Raw genomic sequence first — 22,060 nt, 5'->3', positions numbered from 1 at the left:
ATTATGTGTTATAAAAATCTATACTACTATATAAAGCCAGCATCCTCCAAATCACCAAAATATGTTTTACCTATAATATCCTTTTTATTAGATTCAATTACACACAAAATGATTATGTGTTATAAAAATCAAAATGGATATAACTACAAATATAATCTGTTTTTTCATTATTACACAGTAACTAATAAATTAACAGTAGTCCTATATTAAGTGGTAGCCGATTTTCCACACTGGTAACTTTAGAACTCTAATTTACTGGTTTCATGAGCTCATCAGCTCTGTTAACTATTTTATAGTAGCCAATTTGCTGAACGTGTAGTTAAACTAATTAAGCTTGAGACTCGATCGACAACAAGAGGGAGGAGTTTCAGTTCTCCTGATCCAAATAAGTCATCGTCAAAATCAAATCACTTGACGAATTTGCATACTTGTTCAAGATATTATCCACCTGACCAATTCTTCTACTTGGTTTTGCAACTATTTTCTTTACTTCCTTCAATGAGGTTTTGATGCATGTCTCTGTAAAAACACAACCTACAACTCGTTCGTTTTACACCCTCACATATAAAACACGTCTACCCTACTTCAAACCACGGTGAACAAACAATGCTCCGAGTCGCTCCAATGGCAATGACCTCTCTCCTCACCCGCATCACCTCTCTCCCTCTGCCTCTCAAACCCTCTTCCTCTCTTTCTCCAAAACCCACTAAAACCCTCTTCCTCAAATCCTTCTCCATCTCCTGTTCCACCTCCTCCTCTGTACTTCCCCAAAACCCAGACCCTCCTCCACTCACCATCAATGGAGACATTGGGCCTTACCTGGCCTGTTCCATGCCCCATAAGCGCCTTAAAGTTGCAGTCTTGCTTAGCGGCGGTGTCGACAGCAGTGTCGCCCTCCGCCTCCTCCACGCCGCCGGCCACTCCTGCACTGCCTTCTACCTCAAAATCTGGTTTCAAGTAAGTTTTGCACTTTACCCATTTGGCTATAGATGATGTTTTCTACTTGGGTATTCAACAAGTGGAATAAAGTCTTGAACTTTCTGTATTCTGCTATGCCCATTTGATTTGTTTTGCTTTGTTTTGTTGTAGGAAGGGTTTGAGAACTTTTGGTCAAAATGCCCATGGGAAGAAGACTTGGATTATGCAAAAGCTGTCTGTAATCAGGTTTACTTTCTTCTCTCTATAGTCTATATTTGCAGGGGGAAAAGATTCTGATCTTATGACTGGTATTAATTGACATTGTTTTTCAGGTTGATGTGCCACTAGAAGTCATGCATTTGACTGATGAATATTGGAAACATGTGGTATGAATTCCTCTTCTTGTGTCTAGTTGTAGCCTCATTTCTATGTAGTGTATTAGTGGGTGGGTCTGTGTTTTCTAATCATTTGTCTTCTGTTGTTCATGTTAGTTCCAATAAGTAATCATACTTTCTGTTGGTCCTTATTGTTGGCTGACTTCTGAACGTGTTATTGTAGTCTTCTTTCGATTAAGTTGTGCATTATTTGGTCCATGTTTCAGGTGTCCTACACTATTAAAGAGTATCAATGTGGCCGAACTCCTAACCCAGATATTCTATGCAATACAAGAATAAAATTTGGTATGTTGGCAGCTGAATTTAAAATATCTGAATTCAAATTTCAGTCTGTCTCCATGAGCTTATATAAATTTTCAGGTGTATTCATGGATGCCATAAGCAGTATGCCATTTGACTATGTTGCAAGTGGACATTATGCAAAAGTTGTCCACCCATCTGCAGATGAAATGGATAAGAATTCTGCTCTGGAACTATCTCAAGACATGGTACCGAATACGCTACCTTGTTCGTGACTTTTGGTTATTGTATGTCTACTGTCATCATAAGCCTGAATTTTGATGATCCTTGAAACGTAATGAGTTTATTGTTTTATATTATGGCATTCATTTCCCTGAGTCTCTATCTCCTTATTGCTAATGTGCATATTGCCTGCTGATAATATCTTTTGAAATTTTAGGTGAAGGATCAGACATACTTCCTTTCACATCTGTCTCAGGACCAGCTTAAGAGATTAATTTTTCCACTTGGTTGTCTGTCAAAGGTTAGTGGGCTTTAGTGCCATACTTATGTAAGCTTATTCTAGACTAAAAAGAGGAAGATAAAAAGAAAAGAAAAGAAATTAGGGAAATATCCATTTTCAAATTTTGTCTATAGCATGATAATTTTTTGCAACTGAAAAGGCTCACTGTACACTAAGAAACTGTCTAACTATAAACATGTAATTACATTGATACCATAGTTGGTTTTAGCCTCTATTCATCTTGAATGTTCAGTCTGTGTGGTGGAAAGTACCATCTACATTGTTCCTTTTTATTTCATTGTTACCATGATATTCAGTGCATCAATATTTTTGCCAAAACCAACCCTTATTGCTCATAGCGGTAAATATCCCATCCCTTTTTATTTTTAAACTGGAATTCTTCTTCTGACATCTGCTGTTTCATTCCAATGTATTCCTTCCATATCTTGTCACAACAGTAATAGAACACTATGACATGATTCTTTTTTCCTCTTTCATTTCTCTTAAACTTTATGAATATTGATATAGGATAAAGTTCGCAAACTTGCCACAAAGTTTGATCTTCCTAATAAAGAGAGAAAGGATTCACAAGGAATTTGCTTTCTTGGTAAGGTATGTCAACCCTGCTGTGACTATTTTTAAGGGTAATTCATTGATAGAAACATGAAACAGACAACAAAAAGAAAATATCTTCAACAAAATTGCAGGCAGTGGTTAAACATATGGGCAGCCATCAATGTACTGCTAGATGTTTTGTGTTATAATTAGCATCCTTGAAATTGGTACCAGACAGAAAATGTGCAGACTATGTTCAACAAGTTCTCTTTATGCTTCTAATGTCCCTCTTACCAGCTTTTGATGGCCTTGAGTGCTGACCTTAAAATCCATAATGTATTTTCTTTGACTTCTGTATTTCTAAATTTCTAATTCTGGCTGTAGATTAGGTTCAGTGAATTTATTGGAAGACACATAGGGGAAAAAGAAGGTGTCATATTGGAAGCAGAGACAGGAGATTTCCTTGGAAAACATCAGGGCTTTTGGTTCTATACAATCGGTCAACGTCAAGGTCTGCGGCTCTCAGGAGGACCATGGTATGTTTCTTAAGTTTGATCGCTGTACTACTTGAGTTTCCTGATATTTATTCTTATATTCACCCAAAATGTTAAACATGGTCATCAATATTAACAGTGATTAGTATCACCTTTTTCACTTTTTCCAGTTTTATGTTATCTCTACTTGTTCTTAAGTTGAACATCAGCATTGAGTTGCAAGTTATTTAGTGTGGGTGAGAGAGAGACATACTGTTAAGGCTGTGGTGGAGTCAGCCTGTTCTCACATGTTGGTCAGTCAACAGCCTGTGGTGGCTCCAGTGTCCTGCTCTCATGGGTCATGTTGTGGGGATGGCTTCAGGGTTGCAGATGGGCATCCAAGACAGTGCTGATGGGCTTTTCCATAGCCTGTTAAAGATGGGATCACCTGCAGATTGAGCATTGGCTGAAATTGTGTTCTGAGCCAGCATTCCTATTAGGAGGCCTGGTCCTTAGCCCATGGGCTACTTTGTTATGGCGTTTCACGGGTAGGACTATGAGTCGTACATTTAGGAGGATCTGGGTAGCCTGTTCTGACCTGTTGCCTGTTGGTCAGTTAACAACCTGCAGGTTGAGCCTAGGTAGATTGGAGGCATGGTCTCATTTTCATGGATCATGCTGACCTGAACCTGGTGCCTTGATTTTAGCAACACATTGTTATTATTCCAATCCAAGCCCATTTGACGTACTTTTCCATGACTGGACTCAAATCATCTGATCTTCATACTAGAATTGGGATGAAAATGAATCTTAAGGCAGCATTCTTATTATGTGGTTGGGCTAGGGGAGATTTCTGGTCTGGGTATGGTAGCAGCCTTCTTGGCCAAACTAAAGCCTAAAGGGTTAAAAGCTGGCAGTCTATTGATGAGGTTCTTTATAAGTGATTGGAACCTCTATCATAATGTTTATGATGTAAACGGTAAAATATTTCTTGTGGAGCATATATATAATGTTTACCATACCATTTATGATAAGAACTGTTTTCTTTTAGTTATGGTGTTTTCATTTCAGCAAGTGCTATTTCTCTTGGTTGAGAATCAGAAGTCTGTTTGCTAGAGTGTAATCATTTTGAAAGGCAGAATAGAACCTTGTTTTGTAAACTTAAAACGTAGGTCTCTGCTTATATCTCTTCTAAAGTTGCAGTATTTTTTTGTTAGTTTAGATTGTGACATAGGAAGAAGGTTGTATACTTGCATGTGCACATATTTCTGCTGCATTCCACCTTTGTGAGAATTAATGTATTAGTTTATAGGTGCCATTTTAATATTTTCTAACCATTGTAAGCAGAAAATATATGCTAAAATAGGAATTATCTTATCTTACGCAGGTATGTAGTTGAGAAGGATGTAAAGAACAATGTGGTTTTTGTGTCAAGAAATTACTTTTCGGTTGACAAACGAAGACGCTTGTTTCGTGTGGGATCCTTGAAATGGCTACAGGGGTTGCCTCCAGACCAGATCAATCAGTTACAGTGCAAGGTAACAAAAGTTAAATCCAAGTGCTACAAAAGTCATTAGTTTACCTAAGCTGTTTACCTATGAGCCTAAATAAAAATTGGTTTAGATGAGTCTCGCAAACAAATTTGAGTAAGACTATGTAATAATGTATTGATGATAAGGTGGTGTACATGTCTAACAGAGTTGATGGGCACCTTTAAATATAGATGTAGTCCACTATGTCATCAGTATTTGCGGTGCAGATAGCTTTGCTGAATATGAAGTCTGCAGATAAATAAGCCAACCAATAGTTTTGAACTTGGGTGTGTTTTTCTCTTGGTTGATTTGTTCTTTTCTTTTGAGTTGTAAGGAATAATGAAACATACATAGCTTTCCGAGATTGGCTGTTGCATAAATAGTGACTCTTTAAGACTGGCTGATACGTGGACAACGAGTCTTTCACCACTAGGTTCTGATGTATATTTCACCACTGATCTATTCCCATGTACCGATCTTTCCATTTTTTTTACCCATTTCTCAGCCGCTTCTTTTGATTTTATTATTATTTAGAATAAATTAACTTTGGTAAATCTTAATCACTGGATTAATCAGAAAAGTCTTAAATAATATTTACTTGTATTTGTCAGATATAGACTAAATGTGATATGCTTGCCATTTTGGGATTTGAAAGTCTTTGATTGATATTATTTGTTTTAAAACTGTTCAGGTCAGACATGGGCCTCAGTTTTGCGATTGTACCTTAAAATTTGAACATGGTGAAGATGGCAATGATGATGTGGCAGTTGTAAACTTATCTGAAGATGATCTAGGTCTGGCAGCGGGGCAATTTGCAGCTTTCTACCAGGGAAGAACCTGCTTAGGCTCCGGGGTAATTTTGGAGTCTTGGGATGATCAAGGTTTCCCTGTATGCACGAAAGCTCTTGAAAATGCAAGGATGGAGAACAAGAAGGGACTTGGAAAACCGGTTAAGATTAAATTTATACCAGATGTAACAGAGTCCTGTCATATAGATGGTCTGGAACTTCATGGAGGATCAAAAAGTTCAGGAATTTCTGCTGCCAAAAAACACATGCATGCATCTCCTGGAAAACCAATTCCCGGATCCACTTTGAATTGGGGAGTCAAGTTTTGGAAGAAGTGATTGGACATATTATAGCTCAGACTAGCATAGATGATCTCAAGATGCAGAAGCATTATAGTATATATCACTTTGATCTTTTTGGTGATCCGTGTCCATGGATAGAAGCATTATTGAGTTGTAATAGCAGTAGTTTGTAATGGTTGTCTTGCTTTCAATGGTTGATGGCCAAATGTGTTGCACTAGAATGGGTTGCATTTGTGGTAATTATTTGCGGTAATAGTCAATAGTCTCTCCAACAAGCTTTGTGGTCTGAATTAATGTTGCAATAAGATAAGAATGATCACTGGACTATGTAGTTTGTTATTCTTTATACCCTAATCTCTAAAACTCTAAACTCTACAAATTTATAATTCTTTAGCTTTATTTTCTCAAAAAAAAAAAATTAATTTTAACGATATTCAATTAAGCGTGCCGCATGAGAACAGAATCGACGTCTTCTTTAAGAATCTTGAGATTTAAACTTTTAGATTAAAATTCTGTCCCACAAGTTTTCAAAAACTATATAAGTGGCCCAACACAAATCCAAATATACAAAAAGACCCTAAAACCCCTCTGCTTAAAAACCCTACAAAACAAGACCCAGTCTCTCCCATTTAGGTCTTCTTCAAAAACCTCGAAAGCGCACCACAGCTCCACCGAAGCTCTCTCCTCTCTCCGCAATGGCCGTAAGTGAATTCGTCTCCATCTCTTTACGGTTTTCCCCAATCTTGACTTTACTGGTCTCTAATTAGGGCAAGAGGTTTCGAATTTTCTTCATCATATATCTGAATCTTCTGTCTAATTGAGAGTTGTGTGTGCTTAAACTTCGTATTGGGTCTCCAAAGCTCCAATCTTGTACGGTTCTTTATTGTACCAAATGTGCTAAGGTTATGAATTTAATTATATTTCAGTTTTAATTTGGGGGTTACACGTAGAACAATAGTTTCTGGGCAATTTCACCATAAAAAGAGCCACTGTATAGTTGTTAGTTAACTGAGTACATAGCTGTGCATTGTATTCTTAGTCCTACTTGCTGTGCTCAATGACATTATGTGGATTTTTATCCAAATGCAGACAATTCCAGTCAACCCGAAACCTTTCTTGAACAATCTCACTGGGAAGACCGTGTTCGTGAAGCTCAAATGGGGAATGGAATACAAAGGTACATTGTTTTCCTTACCTCGAGTAGTGTTTTTCACTCGTATGTTATGATATTGTTCTGGGACTTAATTTAATTAGCATGTTCTCAGTGTGTTCCTGATTATGTTTTAATTTTCGGTGCTTTCAGGTTTCCTTGTCTCAGTGGACTCCTATATGAATTTGCAGGTACTATTTTAAAATTTTGAACTCATGCTCTCTCGGCCCTCTTTTTCTTTAACTTTTTCCTTCTTGGTAAGGCTAGGAAGCTGGTCGTACTAATCCTTTATGTATGGCTTGTTTCTATCACAGTTGGCAAACACTGAAGAATATATTGATGGACAATTTACTGGAAATCTTGGGGAGATATTGATCAGGTAAGCTACATGGAATGTTTTGAAGTGTAATGAAATTTTTCTGTTAATATTTTATTGTCTACATGTGCACATTATTATTATTTATTTTTTTAGGATATAGCATAAAGCATATATTACAGCTACTGTCTTAGGTTTGTGAAGCTTCTCTATGCTTCAAGATAACAATTTCCAGTAGTAGAGGCAGTTTGTGTAAAGATGATATACATGTTGACCATATAGGCAGCAGAGCTGCATTTACTTCATAACAATGAGAAAGTTTATTTATATCATTCTCAAAATTCATACCTATGAGAACTAGATTTGCATATTATGTTAATTTCTAGGATCTCAACTCTTAGATTTCATCTACATTTCCAAATTTTTGTTAGGATTATAACGTGAAAGTGTTAATATTTCACAGTTACAAAATTTTCATAATTAATTAGATTATATCCTCATATCTAAAGCTAAGAGAAAAACCAGATCTTTCAGTAGTGACCACCCAACATGGTAGTTGGGATCAGAACTTTTCTCTTCATATTCTTTTGGCTGGTAATAGTGAAACCTAATTCCCTTTTGTGGTTTCTAGTGTAGAGTCCTTTTCAATATCTTAGAATTTTAGCTTCTCCATATTCAAGATGGATAAATTGGAAGTCCTCGTGTTTAGATTGAAGCACATATAACTACAAGATACAGATTTAGAGAGTCCAAATTTTTAACTCTTTGCTTCCAATCTGGGTTTTGATGACCGGAGTTAGTTTGGGGCCATATGAGTAATGGATTTTGAATCCCAATTCATGCTTCCCAATTTTTTTTCTTCCAAATGTGACCTTTATGTGAAAATTTGATTGGGGCCTGTACAAGTTTACCCAAGGGATCTGTGTTACTTAAGTGAGAGTGCTAGGAAAAAAGGTTTAGAACCGGAAATTATTCATTGATGTATCAAGGTCTTCAAAAAGTGCAAAAGTTTGGATCATTTAGCATTTTCTTTTGCAATAGTGGGAAATTATGGCAGGAGCAACTCTTGAGATTTAGGTTAGAAGCCTAGAAAATCGAAACTAAATAAATCTCCAGACCTTGTTGCTCTGAATATGCTTGCCTTGTGTTTTCATTTAGTTTTTGAATAAAATGTAGAAGAAAACACTGAAAATGGACAACAGAACCCACATGTAAGAAATCTGATGCATGAATTAACTAGTGAATCACTAGGAAAACAAGTATTAGTTGATGCGTGAATTAATAGACAGCTCTGAAGTGATTGATTCTGAATTTCATGGCCAAGAACCGGCTCTCATATAACTCTGTTACTTGTATTGGGTGGAGTGCAATTACTTTGGTGTATTGTTTCCTCAAAGCAATGAGTTGAATTATATTTTCATATTTTCATCCAACAGGTGCAACAATGTTCTCTATCTTCGTGGGGTGCCTGAGGACGAAGAAATTGAAGATGCTGAACAAGACTGAGATGTTAACTTTGTAGGAGTGGCGTTGGTTCTCAAAACAGAAACTCAGTGAAAATCAGTATTGTATCTTAATTATCTGTAGTGTTTATATATTCGAAGGTTCTGTCTGATGTTTGATGGACGTGTATGCCGAAGGCCTGCAATTGATATATGACTCAAGTTTTCTTTCTCTTTTTCCTATATTAGGCCAAATGGTTCGCTGACAGGGAACCTTTCGAATTAAGTGCACCAAATTTTGCAGTATTTTACTTTATCTTGGAGATGTGACAATTCTGTTTCTATAATGCAAAGTTGCCACCATTTTCTAAATGTATGTATGTATGGCTTTGGGTCACCGGATAATTCGAAGCAACTTTCGACTCTAAAGAATGCATAATTTATGAAATAGTTTGACGTACGAGATTCACGTGAACTGTGATTTTTCTGAATGGACACTATAAAATAGATTAAGAGATATCAGAATATGTCTTGGGACTCTATGCATGCATCACCATGAAAAAACTTACCATAGAATATAATCATGATCGATCATGATGAGGGTGAAGGCTAAACTACCGTACACACCAGTCCACACCAAAACCCTACACTCTCATTCTTATAAAACAAGTCCAAGTCCAAGTTGTTCATTCTAAGAACTTGAGGAAGAGTGATGGGGTTCACTGTCCGGCTTGTCCTCTTGAGTTCCATTTGCCCATTTTCCCTCTAGTTTCTTTCTCTGTTTTGTTTTTCACTGGCTTCATCTCTGTAAAGTTGTACTTCTTGTTCTTCTTCTCCACTGTTTGTATTTGGTGCTGTTTTTTGGTTTTCAAATTGAGACTATGCATCCTACTAATACCAGTCCTTCAGTCACCACTGAAGCAGATATTCATTCTTCTTCTTCTTCGTCTCCTCCATCCGGTAAATTGACGTACGATGTGTTCCTCAGTTTCAGAGGTACAGATACCCGCAAAAATTTCACAGACCATCTGTACACTGCTCTGGTGCAGAAAGGGATACACACGTTTCGAGATGATGAGGAACTTGTGAGGGGGGAATCAGTTGCTCCCAATCAACTTGTGTGAACTTATTGCTGTCAATTAGATGTTCTGTAGCAATAATATCTATCACTGTTTTCGTATTATCTGGGATGCAACTTCTTCGTATCAATTCATGTCTATACGCATGCCCGTATCCATCATCAACTGATTTCTGGATTTGAGTCATATTACCAATTTTCATCAGGAAGCTGTCTATCTCTGAAGACTTTTACCTATCAGCTGACCTTTCACTCTCGAAATAGGTAGCCACATCTTCCTTGTCAACATTGGCTAGATTCCCTTGGGGATCAAGATCGAAGATTTTGGACAGCCAGGACATCACTACCTTGGATCCTCCTATGCGTTTGCAGCTCTTTGAATTTGGTAAGCCTTTTTCTAGTTATGAGTGAAAGGAAACTAAGGGGCCATTTCCATAAAGTGGTTTCGAATATAGGTATAAGTAATTATTGTCATGGGGATATAAATGGATATCCCATATAAACACCCCAAAACTATATATTTAGGTCTCAACTCTCAAAGGACTCATTACACATACTTATCCACAACTCAAAATTTGCTTTGAGCTAATGCAAATCCATATAGTGTCTTCAGATTTTATTATGTGCTGTTGTTTTCAAGTCAAAATAGGTCGATATTATCTCAGCCAACTGGTTACCTATAACATTGATTTATATGTTAGACCATTGATGATACCAATGTATCTATATTTAACAAAAACCAATGTATCTATATCAGTATAAACTTGTGTTTAAGTATAATTACTGCTGATGACAATTATTTTATTTCCCAAAATGAATATTCCTTGGTTCTACGGAGTCTACTTTCTATTTTGATCTATTTCATTGTTCCTCTTTCTGTTTGAATCTGAAGTTAGTTTTGTCAACAGAGGCCTGCCCTTTTTGCAGGAGGGTTCGCGAAGCTTTGACTGAGCTAGATCTTTCAGCAGAGGTGAGTACCAAGTTATGTGTTACCTGTCCCAAATCTTGGAATAAATCGTACACTTTTCTGCACTTTCTTTTATTCTGAGTTTCAAACTTTAACCATTTAGTCTAAGAATATCCTGTATATAATATTAAAATAAGAATCAGAAGCTTCTACAAAAAATTAATTCTCATGAAACTTTTAACATCTGAGATTGATCCTATTGGAGCAGCTAGCAGTTTTGAAATTGATCTAAGGTCCACCTTTCTGCCTGAAGGCAAAGTTTAAGGAAGGGATTATAGATAATCCTGGAAAATAATTGAAATGTTCTTATAAATTCCATAGTAGAAAGCAAAAATCACTCATAAAATGATTCAACAACTGTACTAGAATCTGTAAATCCTCTATGTTCGCCAATGGTTGACCTCCTTTTATCAGCCTGCATTACAAACTTCCACTTTCATTGAACGTTATGATATTCAAACAGAAGAGCAATTTGACTTTCAATTTAGACTTGGCTGGGTATATCGTATATGGACATTTTCTTCCAGGCTGACAATTGTAAACGTAGTTAACTAAGTCACACACAAGTGTTTGCATTCGGTGTAACTTATAGAACCTTTGAACATATAATGCAAGCAGTCTACTACCATGTCATAGGTAGTAAATAGTGTGTAGACAGAATAAGAGCAGTGCTTATATATTTGATTGTATTGAGCATGTTATAATAAATGGAGTCAATGCATTATATAACAAATTGACTCGTGTTTTTGAATTGCTCGACTTTCCTTTTGTACCTTATTTTTCTGGAATACAACATCGATAGCTTTACATGCTTCAGAGTGCTTGTTCAATTTTGTACTTAACTTTCTTTTAGCTTTTCGAACCTTAGCTTAGTGGTGTATATTTGCAGGTGTATCCTTGTCCAAAAGGTTCAATAAGACACAGAGAATTGGTCAACATATCTGGTGGGAAAGAGCAGTATGTAATTCCATTTCTTTATCTGAGCATAATACTTGCTATCTTTGATTTCTGATAAGATACACTGCTTTTATTTTGCATTATATAATGGGAAGTCAATGGGGTTGGGCCAGGCCATCTTACACATCAAATATATTTGATGATGATAAATTGTCACATGTAATTTAGCTGCATTGATGGATTTTTATCTTAACAACTTATCATGCCTTTTCTTGTCAGAGAAGGCAATTACCATGTCTAAGACCAGCCTTCTTCATTTACTGTTTTAAATATCATTTATGCAGATTTCCTTTTCTCATTGATCCAAATACCGGTATATCAATGTATGAAAGCGGTAAGTTATAGAACTTCTTTTACAGCTCTCTCTCTCTCTCTCTCTCTCTCTCTCTCTCTCTCTGTGTCTGTGTCTGTGTGTGTCTGTGCGTGTGCGCATGCTTTAACCGGCGCGTTATGAAACTTCATTTACAGTTATGTACTCTGGTCCTCTAGGTACTGAGGCTTTACATAATGCAATGCCATCAATAGAAAAGTCATATGATGAATAATTCGAAGAAGACAAGGTGTTTTCACCTTTTTTCTGGTCGCAATGTATTTTTATTAGTTTTCAGAAAATTATTGTACCTAACAAAATTGTATTATCCCTCTGCATTGCTATATCACATAGTAAAATAAATTTTCAACAATATAGTTACACCTTCTAAAATCTTATGTACGGCTGCCATATTGCAAATTCCTACGTAGCAATAGGAGTGGAGGAGCTAGGGGTGAGAGTAAATTTTAAGGCAGCGCTTTGGGCCTCTGTTTCAAGGGCTTTAAAAGAACAGTTTTTTTTCCCCATTCTGTTACATGGGAAGGATGTTGTAATCTAGGGTTCAGAACTTTGTAGGGAGTGGGGTGTTGTTTTCTAATCTGTTTGCTTAGAGAAATGTTTTGCTTTTCGGAGGTTGAAAGGAAGTTTTATACTTTATCCTTGATTAAACAATGTGTCCACAAACCTGGGTCAATATCATGTTTCGGCCTAAGTGCTTAGATTGATCAAGGATGTGATCCACTGATAGATTCATAGATAAGGAAATAGTTCCAGTTTCAAAATGCATGTGCTGGCAAACCCTCTTAGTGCATGATAGCGAAAATTAAGCTGTTAAAGTTAAGATGTGCCAAACCAATTGTGAATAGATTACCTTTTGATTAGAATATCTGAAGACTTGGAAATAGAAACGAAGATTATAACATCTGAAGCAGACAGAAAAGGGTATGTAATAGGGGAAGTGTGAGTGGATGGTAGTAGGTGAATGAAGAATTAGTGGAGGAAACAGTATGTAGTGGAGTGATTAGTTGAGACTTGAGAGATTAGTATATAGTGTAAATTAGCCTATATATATCATTGAATCTGTATATGCAAATCATCAATTCAAGGAAAACAATCGGTATTTTACCACTTGGTATCAGAGCCTCCTGCTCTGTTCTTTCTCCTTTTTTTTCCGGCAGGTCGATCTCCGGCGCCTCTCCGCTGCTTCTGCTTGGCCGCTCCGCACTTGGGCTCGCCGCTCGACGTCGCCATTGACCTTCCTCGGAGCTAATCGCCCACTGTCCCTCCGTCCTTCCGGCTCTGCCGCTGCTCCTCATCGACCCGCTGCTCCACTGCTCCTTATCTCTGCCGCTGCTCCTCATCTCCGAGACGCCCTCCTCCGGTGGTCCCTCTCTTCCCTCTCCTCGGCTCTCTCTCTCGCTCCATCGACGAGACCCTTTTCCCGCCACTGTCCCTCTCGCTCATCTCTTTCACGAAATTTTTCTTCAGAAACCCTAACATTTATCTCTCAACCCGACCCGACCCGGCCTGCTCTCGATCCGGCCCGCTCTCGATCCGGCCAGCTCTCGACCCGACCCAGTCCACCTGACCCGACCCGGTCCACCCTATTTTGTCAGTGCATATTCACTGTCAGGACACGTACACCGGTGACAGATTGTTCTCATTTTTTTTGTGTTTTTTGCTGTCTAACTACATTGCTTCTTTTTCAATGGGTTCTGGACATGAAACTGAGGGTTCTCCGCTCCCTGAAGTTCCGACCTTCGAAGTATCTGTCAAAAATTCTGACAGTGATTCCTTTGGGGGCATCAAACTCAACGGATGCAATTTTCGTAAATGGAAACGACTCATGGCTGCTCATCTTCGAGGCATGCACAAGATGGGACATGTCACCGGCGTCACTAAAGCTCCTAGTCCTGAGGATATTGTTGCCTACAACAAATGGGACGACGACGATGGTCTTGTCATGTCCATCTTGTGGAAAGCTATGAATGATGAGATAGTTGATCTCGTGGAGGCATGTGCTACTGCACATGCAATATGGGAGACACTGACTAGCTTATATACTAATGACTCTGATTTCATATAGGTTCATGAGTTAATGTGCACATCTTTGGCCATACACCAAGATGGGCAACCGGTGGCGCATTATTTCACCAAGCTAAAAAATATTTGGGCTGAGATTGATGTGAAACGTCCTTGCATGATAAAAAAATCAAGAGGATATTGTTTGGTACCATAAGGAGAAGGAGCTTGAACGAGTTCACCATTTCCTGAAAGGTCTTGATGCCAAGCATACTAGTGCGAAAGGCGAATTGCTCCGAATGACCAAACCACCTAGCCTACTCACCGCTTTCACCTATATCCGAAAGGATGAGTCTCAGCAGGAGAGTATTCTTCCGGCACCGGCTGTCATTTCCAGCCTTACTATTCATGCTCGCTCTCCGGCACCACCCCTTCTGCAAGCAACTTCCACCCCCCCTTCATCGACAAGGACCACCACCAGGTTTCGGGAATCAACCTCGCCCTCCTTGCTCTTATTGCCATGATACTAACCATGCTCGTGCGACCTGTTGGAAATTATATCCGCATCTTAGGCCCAAGAGGCCTAATCATCGTCCCCAGGCAAGAGCAGCTCTTCACTTAGTTCCGGAACCCGATATCTATGGTGTGGTTGGGAATGATCATCATACTGCTGGCGGAGCACCTACCGCTTCCATCGTTGGCCATAGTCAAATTGGTATGGCCTTCAATATTTCTCACTCTGTTAGTTTTGATACTTGGATTATTGATTCTGGTGCATCTGATCATATAACTTATGATAAATCTTACTTCACCATATTATCCCCTCCACCCGTACCTTCTGTTACTAATGCTAATGGTGAGGCATTTCCCGTGTTAGGATCCGGATCCGTTCGTATTACTCCCACCATAGAGCTTCACAACGTACTCTATGTACCTGCTTTATCTCATCATTTGATATCTGTTTCCCAATTAAACGCTGACGCTCAGTGCTCTGTAACATTTTTTCCTATGTATGTGATCTTTCAGGATCTTCTCACCGGACGGGTAATTGGTCGGGGGTATCTGAGGGGCCGGTTGTTTCATCTGGATCTGACATACGTAGGGGAAAAACCAGGGGGACAGTCTCGGACCGCTTTACTCTCCACTTCTGACAAGCTAAGTGAAGTTTGGTTATGACATCGTCGCTTAGGGCATCCATCTTTTAGTGTTATGAAAAAATCTATGCCTACTTTGTTTATTAGTGTGGACGAGTCTTCTTTATGTTGTGAGACCTGTGTTTTGGGCAAGAGTCATCGATCTACTTATTCACCTAGTACTTCTACTAAAAGCTTTCTTCATTTTGAACTAATTCATTCTGATGTTTGGGGACCCTCTAAAGAGTCTACTGTGTCAGACATGCGATATTTTGTGTCATTTATTGATGATTGCACACATCTTTCATGGATTGTTCTTCTTAAAAATAAAGATGAGGTTTTTCCAGTTTTTCGTGCCTTTCATACCTCTGTCCAAACACAATATAATGCCACCATTCGAGTTCTTCGTTCTGATAATGGGGGGGGGGATATGTGAATCATCACTTTCAGGAGTTTTTTAACACACACGGGATTATTCATCAAACAACGTGTCCTTACACACCTGAGCAAAATGGGGTTTCTGAAGGAAAAAATCGTCATTTACTTGACATGGCTCGGTGTATTCTTTTTAGTGCCCACATGCCTAAATACCTTTGGGGTGATGCTGTCATTACTTCCGCCCACCTTATTAATCGTCTTCCTTCTCATGTCCTTCAAGGGAAAGTTCCATATGAGGTACTTGCATCTCATGTCTCATTACCCTCTTTTCATAATCTTCCTGCTCGTGTTTTCGGTTGTGTTGCTTTTGTTCATCTTCCACCACATCAGCGTTCTAAGTTGGATGCCCGGGCGATTAAATGTGTGTTTGTTGGGTACTGAGGACATCAGAAATGGTATCGGTGCTATCATCCCCCTACTCGGAAATACTATGTCACTATGGATGTTACCTTTTTTGAGGACATGAGTTATTTTCCCTCTTCTGATACTGCTCTTCAGGGGGAGAATTCATTTTTTGAAGAGTTGTATCATGGAGAGAGGGAGACAAGTGAGTCAGTTGATATGGTAATAGGTTCCGTTGAGATTACCAAAGCCACACAGGCACCACTTGAGGTCGTCACTCAAGAGATTCAGGCACCAGAAGCTGACAACACAACTGCTCCTCATGACTCCCGTACAACTATTTATACCCCTGACCAATGCTCTCTTGGTACAGAAAATCACTCACCTGAGGTTAGTCATTCTAGAGCTAATAGTAGACAATATGTTTTGCCAAATAGGTCTACTCGGGGTCAACCAACAAAAAGATATGAACCTACCCTTTAGACTAAAGCCAAGTATCCGGTAGCGAATTTTATATCTACCAAAAGATTATCTAAGTCATATGAGTCATTTGTGAATCAAATATCTACTGTATTAGTACCTAACAAAGTGCAGGATGCATTGGGAGATCCAAAATTGAGGAAAGCAATGGAGGAAGAGATGAAAGCATTACAAAAGAACAATACTTAGGAGCTTGTACCTCCACCATATGGCAAGAAGACTGTAGGATGTCGTTGGGTGTTTACAGTGAAGCATAATCCAGATGGGTCAGTAAGCCGGTATAAAGCACGCTTAGTAGCGAAGGGGTTCACCCAGACATATGGCATAGACTATGATGAGACATTTGCACCTGTTGCAAAGATAAACACTATCCGGGTATTGCTTTCTGTCGCTTCTAACTTGAACTGGCCACTTAGGCAGTTTGATGTTAAGAATGCATTTCTTCATGGAGAACTAACGGAGGAAGTATACATGGATCTTCCGCCTAGATATGTGGCCGCTTCTCCAAGTAACTCCGTATGCAGATTGAGGAAGTCTTTGTATGGTCTTAAACAGTCACCTCGTGCTTGGTTTGGAAGATTCTCACAATTCATGAGGAAGATTGGCTACAAACAGAGTAATTCAGAACACACGTTATTTCTCAAACATCAACAAGGGAAGGTAACAACCCTAATTATATATGTTGATGATATGGTAGTTACTGGGAATGATACTGTTGAGGTGGATAGATTACAGAAACAGCTTGCCACAGAGTTTGAGATGAAGGACCTAGGTACACTCAAGTACTTCTTAGGCATTGAAGTTGCCCGGGGAAGTGATGGTATCTATCTGTGTCAGAGAAAGTACATATTTGATCTACTAACAGAGACAGGTATGTTGGACTGCACTCCCATTGATACTCCTATCGAGCAGAACCATCGGTTAGCAGAGTATCCAGATCAAGTCCCTACTGACAAACCTCGTTATCAGAGGCTAGTTGGCTGTCTGATTTATCTATCACATACAAGACCAGATGTTGCGTATGCAGTAAGTGTAGTAAGTCAGTTCATGCATAATCCCAGCGAGGACCACATGGATGCTGTTGTAAGGATCTTGAGGTACTTAAAGGCAGCTCCGGGGAGAGGAGTAATGTTCTCTAATCACAATAAAATCCTTGAAATTTGTGGCTTCACAGATGCAGACTGGGCTGGAAATATTACAGATCGAAGATCCACATCAGGGTACTTTACCTTTGTTGGGGGTAATCTTGTTACATGGAAGAGTAAAAAACAAAAGGTAGTAGCTCGATCTAGTACTGAAGCGGAGTACAGAGGTATGGCTCAAGGAGTATGCGAATTGTTATGGCTTAGAAACTTGCTACAAGAGTTGGGTATTAAACCTAAATGTGCTATGCATCTGTACTGTGACAACAAGGAAGCTATTGATATTTCACAGAATCCTGTACAACATGATCGTACAAAACATGTGGAGGTTGATCGTCACTTTATAAAGGAGAAGCTAGACGCGAAGATCATCAGTTTTCTTTTTGTTCATACAGAAGAGCAACTTGCCGATATGCTCACAAAAGGAGTATCTAAGAAAGCTTTTTATGACTCACTTGACAAGTTGGGCATGGTTGATATGTATGCGCCAACTTGAGGGGGAGTGTGAGTGGATGGTAGTAGGTGAATGAAGAATTAGTGGAGGAAACAGTATGTAGTGGAGTGATTAGTTGAGAGATTAGTATATAGTGTAAATTAGCCTATATATATCATTGAATCTGTATATGCAAATCATCAATTCAAGGAAAACAATCGGTATTTTACCACTGGAAGGAGAGGAACCGGGTCTTCATATTCTGCCTGCTTCTGACATGGCTTTCAGAAAGGGTACATGATTAACCAAAAAGATAAATAACAGTCCTATGTGGATATGTAGTCTTCCCATTTTCCATGACTTGCAAGCAAAACCCTAGGATAATCCAATGCAAACTATTATGTATCTTATGCTTCAATTAAAAATGGGGCAAAAGAATCTTACAGTAGCTTTATGGCATCATGGATGTATATTGTATATTTCCTTTCCATTTCTTAGATTTAACTCTTGGCAGTATGCACGAATTGTGCGTGAAGCACTTTGTGAGTTGGAGCTTCCTTACATCCTACAGAATGTAGGAGAAGGGTCCCTGAGGTCAAAGCTACTTGTTGATGCATCGGGGTCCAAAGAGGTTAGAGTTACATCAGCGTGTTGGGGTCCAAAGAGTTTGCATCGGGGTCCAAAGAGTTTGCTCCCTGTCATTAATACTTCTGTTCGACCTCCGTAATGATTCTTCCTTCGCATGATCATCTGTTACTGGGAAACTATATGGATGATTATAAATTGTCTTCTTATAGGTTCCCCACTTAATTGATCCCAACACTGGTACTCACGTTGGTGACTACAAGAAGATCCTGTCATACTTGTTCCAGACATATTCAGTCGCCGCCGTATAGGATATAAATCAGTTGCAACTTGCCAAATGGCTGGAGGTAATTTTACTCCATGTACACGCTGTAAATTACATTGTAATTAGACATCCTTAAATATCCGATGCTCCTGTAATTTTGAACGCCATATGTACATATGTTGTAACAAAATTACATGATGGTCTAGGCGATCTGCTTCATCTTCAAGTTTCCTTTTCCTTATCATGAATCGATGACAATATGATGAAGCATATGTATTAGTTCTCTTTTTTGTCGCGGTGGAAATTGATGCAACCAAATATAGTATTGGCAGGGCCTGATTATATTCCCTACACATCTGGAACACATCTTTATGCGGCAACTTGATATTCTAGTATTTGAAGTTGAAGGAAAGTAATTAAGTGATGCCTTTTTCAGATCATTCGACTTTCACTTCAGACCCAGGATGCCTAGTTCAGATTAAAATATATGGATGGTAAAAATAAAAACCATCGTATATACCACACATGATCGACAATGTACTGTGCTCTAGAATAGCTAGCGTACGTATTACGCAAGGTGGTGCAGTACTTCATTTTCGTTGCACATCATTTGCTTTTCAACAACGCTTGAAATCTAAGACTGCTATTTGAGTCTGCAGAACTGGAGGAAATGGCAGCAATACATCTTTTGAGCTTGGTCATCGATCTAGGAATGCATATGATGGAAGGATTCGAGAGATTAAGACGAGCATATATAATCTGAGTTAGATATTGTCAAAAATTAATCCCGCCGCGACTAGGGGGTAAATAAGCCGAGCCGAGCTAAATATTGAATTGTTCATATTTGGCTCATTTTTATTCGATCGAGCTCGAATCTGGCTAAAATTTGATTTTTGTGCTTTATGTTCAAGCTCGAATTGGGCTCGGATCGGCTCATTTTATTAGGCAATGTCAAACTCGGATCGAGCCGGTTTGAGTCATTTGAAATTAAAATTTTAATATTAAGAAATTCAAAATAAAATTCAAAATACAATCATATCATCACACAAAATCTCTTTCATTGTAACAAACTAAAATTAACAAATTAAACTCGTTATTAAACTTAAAGTCCTTAATTAATTATACTAAAAAATAAGTCTTTCAACTCTTTCGAACTAATATTATATTTTTAATATTATTTCTCATCTAAAAATTATATATTATATATACTATAAAATTTAATAAGTCAAACTTAATTAATAAACAAGTCAAGCTTTTAACAAGCCTGAGCTAGCTCACGAGCTAAACGAGTTGAACGAGCCGAATATTTATTGTTCAAGATCGGGCTAAATATTAAGCTCAAACTCGGCTCATTTAATTTTACAAACTCGAGCCGAACAGGTTAAAAACGAACCGAACACGAGTTAAACACGAACGGAGATCGAGCCTACTTACAAACCTGACCCCCACTCCGCAACGTTTTTTTCAGAATCCTAAGGTGAGGAAAGCATTGGCCAATATTAACTTTATTCTTATCCGCTTGTACAATATTGCATTCAACTTTTCACTATTGTAGAAGTGTTCTACTGATCAAGACAGTCGCACACCAACATCTACGTGTTTGAGCCTCAAACCTTGTGGTCTACGTAACTTCCTGTCACACTGACATGCTTCAAAGCTCGTACCGAGCCTTGGTTAATCAGTGACCAGTATCACCACTTCCTACATTGTTTGACACTGGTAGTGATCGATACACTGATGCGTGACTCTATTAAACCACCGATCAGATCACCTTATAGTCTTATACATTAGGTACATTAATTGTAGCACTATGCCACTATCACATTAAAAAAAAGGAACTAATTAAACCATTGATCAAGTCTCAAATTTACCTATTTTATCTAATAATTAAGAGAGAACAATTATTCATAATAGAAAGAGAAATTTGCCATAGTCACTAGGAGACCATTCTCCAGTATAACAACAGCACGTGAAGTTCCACCTATAGAGCCTTACCGAGCTCCCTCATACTTCACTACCACACCCAGACACCCTTACGGCCTTACCGAGTCACCGACATGCAGAAAATCTCCAAGTACCAAAGCGCTGTTTTCGTGCTAAGCCCCAGCTTTTTCCTTTCTTTCTCTGCTGATTTCTGAGCTTTTTAGACATATGGACAAAACATGCATATGCATGAAGGTGGCAGCAGTCTGTAGCACGTGAAGATAGATGCTCTCTGTCCTCTGTGTATGAATGTATTGGTCTTTGAATCATCTCTATATTTGACACGTACGTACATTCATATCAGTACGTGTCGTCCCCTTCATCTCCTTCATAGCTCTGGTTCTTTCTATTTAAATCGCACTCTTCTGCTTTGAACCCTCATCTGCTCATCTTCTTGCTCACTCTTCAACTTCACGGCCTGCTTAAATATAGCATTGCTATCATGGGGAAGAAATCCTTGGTTGTTTTCTTCTTGCTCTTCATTGTTTTCGCTTCACGTAAGTCTCACTCCATGATCATCGATCATCACTTCCATCTCGATCACTATGTATCCTATTTATTAACAGCACAGTCAGTACTATTTAATTTGATGAATTTCTGATGCTTTTCTCTATATGCGCGCAGAAGAAATGATAATGCCAAGTGAGGCTAGGGTTTGCGAGTCGCAGAGTCATGGTTTCCATGGGACATGCGTTCGCGGCCACAACTGCGCCCTCGTCTGCAGGCACGAGGGTTTCTCCGGTGGCAGATGCCGCGGCTTCCGGCGCCGATGCTTTTGCACTCGAAGATGTTGAACATGAACGGATCCATCCAGTCATCGTTAAGCATGTTGCACCTGCATGATGCTAGCTCAACCAGCTAGCTAGTATTTCGATTCTAGATTTCTAGTTTGAAATATGCCTTTTAAGTCCTGCAGCTATTTTGGAAATAAAAATTTTCTTTCGTAGGGGAAGGATTATTTTGTTAAGCGCGCTATGTAATGCAAGTATGTGACTGTTATGCAATGCATTTTTTTTCCTTTTTTGGTCCTGGTCTGTGACAGCTGAAAGGAACTTAAATGGATTACTTTATTAATGGAAAATAAATTGATGCTATCAGTAGATGCTTAATTAATTCTCATACTGATGAAACAACAGTTAATTAAAAGATTTTCTGGTAGGAATTGAGGTTGCTCATTTTTCTTTTTCATTTGACCATTCGGATTTTCCCGTGATCTTAATTAATATACTGTCCGATGAATATATACAAAATTAACAATAACTACAAATCTACAATTATGTAAGCAAAATTACCATGCCGCACTCCCGTTTAT

At 38.6% G+C, this 22,060-nt stretch overlaps 4 protein-coding genes across 4 annotated transcripts; all 4 read left to right on the top strand.

Annotated features, from left to right (window-relative positions):
• The first annotated feature begins 606 nt into the window (after positions 1-606).
• LOC126796038 (uncharacterized) lies at positions 607-6,026 on the top strand. The gene is made up of 10 exons (XM_050522801.1): positions 607-957; positions 1,090-1,164; positions 1,251-1,304; positions 1,520-1,598; positions 1,674-1,801; positions 1,993-2,076; positions 2,584-2,667; positions 2,995-3,146; positions 4,471-4,621; positions 5,307-6,026. The coding sequence occupies exons 1-10, from the start codon at positions 607-609 to the stop codon at positions 5,739-5,741; spliced, it is 1,593 nt and encodes a 530-aa protein (XP_050378758.1). The 3' UTR covers positions 5,742-6,026.
• A 259-nt stretch (positions 6,027-6,285) lies between these two features.
• Positions 6,286-8,851, top strand: LOC126796066 (probable small nuclear ribonucleoprotein F). Its single transcript, XM_050522830.1, has 5 exons — positions 6,286-6,406; positions 6,795-6,882; positions 7,009-7,046; positions 7,170-7,234; positions 8,608-8,851. Exons 1-5 carry the CDS (start codon positions 6,401-6,403, stop codon positions 8,675-8,677), a joined length of 267 nt encoding a protein of 88 aa, XP_050378787.1. The 5' UTR covers positions 6,286-6,400; the 3' UTR covers positions 8,678-8,851.
• A 507-nt stretch (positions 8,852-9,358) lies between these two features.
• Positions 9,359-19,050, top strand: LOC126796067 (uncharacterized). Its single transcript, XM_050522832.1, has 6 exons — positions 9,359-10,076; positions 10,600-10,661; positions 11,548-11,615; positions 11,900-11,949; positions 18,430-18,546; positions 18,713-19,050. The coding sequence occupies exons 1-5, from the start codon at positions 10,052-10,054 to the stop codon at positions 18,447-18,449; spliced, it is 225 nt and encodes a 74-aa protein (XP_050378789.1). The 5' UTR covers positions 9,359-10,051; the 3' UTR covers positions 18,450-18,546; positions 18,713-19,050.
• A 2,109-nt stretch (positions 19,051-21,159) lies between these two features.
• Positions 21,160-21,592, top strand: LOC126796068 (defensin-like protein 1). Its single transcript, XM_050522833.1, has 2 exons — positions 21,160-21,245; positions 21,373-21,592. The coding sequence occupies exons 1-2, from the start codon at positions 21,191-21,193 to the stop codon at positions 21,540-21,542; spliced, it is 225 nt and encodes a 74-aa protein (XP_050378790.1). The 5' UTR covers positions 21,160-21,190; the 3' UTR covers positions 21,543-21,592.
• Positions 21,593-22,060: the final 468 nt, after the last annotated feature.

The sequence above is a fragment of the Argentina anserina genome, chromosome 5, assembly GCF_933775445.1.
Source record: "Argentina anserina chromosome 5, drPotAnse1.1, whole genome shotgun sequence".
Classification (NCBI taxonomy): domain Eukaryota; kingdom Viridiplantae; phylum Streptophyta; class Magnoliopsida; order Rosales; family Rosaceae; genus Argentina; species Argentina anserina.
This window is presented reverse-complemented; position numbering and strand designations above follow the sequence as displayed.

Excerpts from the sequence above, each read along its gene's own strand:
- LOC126796038 (XM_050522801.1), top strand. The coding sequence starts at position 607 with ATGCTCCGAGTCGCTCCAATGGCAATGACCTCTCTCCTCACCCGCATC. Across the intron at positions 1,165-1,250 it reads CAAAAGCTGTCTGTAATCAG|GTTGATGTGCCACTAGAAGT; the intron begins GTTTACTTTCTT and ends ATTGTTTTTCAG. Across the intron at positions 4,622-5,306 it reads TCAATCAGTTACAGTGCAAG|GTCAGACATGGGCCTCAGTT; the intron begins GTAACAAAAGTT and ends AAAACTGTTCAG.
- LOC126796066 (XM_050522830.1), top strand. Across the intron at positions 6,883-7,008 it reads ATGGGGAATGGAATACAAAG|GTTTCCTTGTCTCAGTGGAC; the intron begins GTACATTGTTTT and ends CGGTGCTTTCAG. Across the intron at positions 7,047-7,169 it reads ACTCCTATATGAATTTGCAG|TTGGCAAACACTGAAGAATA; the intron begins GTACTATTTTAA and ends TTTCTATCACAG.
- LOC126796067 (XM_050522832.1), top strand. The coding sequence starts at position 10,052 with ATGCGTTTGCAGCTCTTTGAATTTG. Across the intron at positions 10,077-10,599 it reads TTTGCAGCTCTTTGAATTTG|AGGCCTGCCCTTTTTGCAGG; the intron begins GTAAGCCTTTTT and ends TTTTGTCAACAG. Across the intron at positions 11,950-18,429 it reads TATATCAATGTATGAAAGCG|TATGCACGAATTGTGCGTGA; the intron begins GTAAGTTATAGA and ends AACTCTTGGCAG.
- LOC126796068 (XM_050522833.1), top strand. The coding sequence starts at position 21,191 with ATGGGGAAGAAATCCTTGGTTGTTTTCTTCTTGCTCTTCATTGTTTTC. Across the intron at positions 21,246-21,372 it reads CTTCATTGTTTTCGCTTCAC|AAGAAATGATAATGCCAAGT; the intron begins GTAAGTCTCACT and ends ATATGCGCGCAG.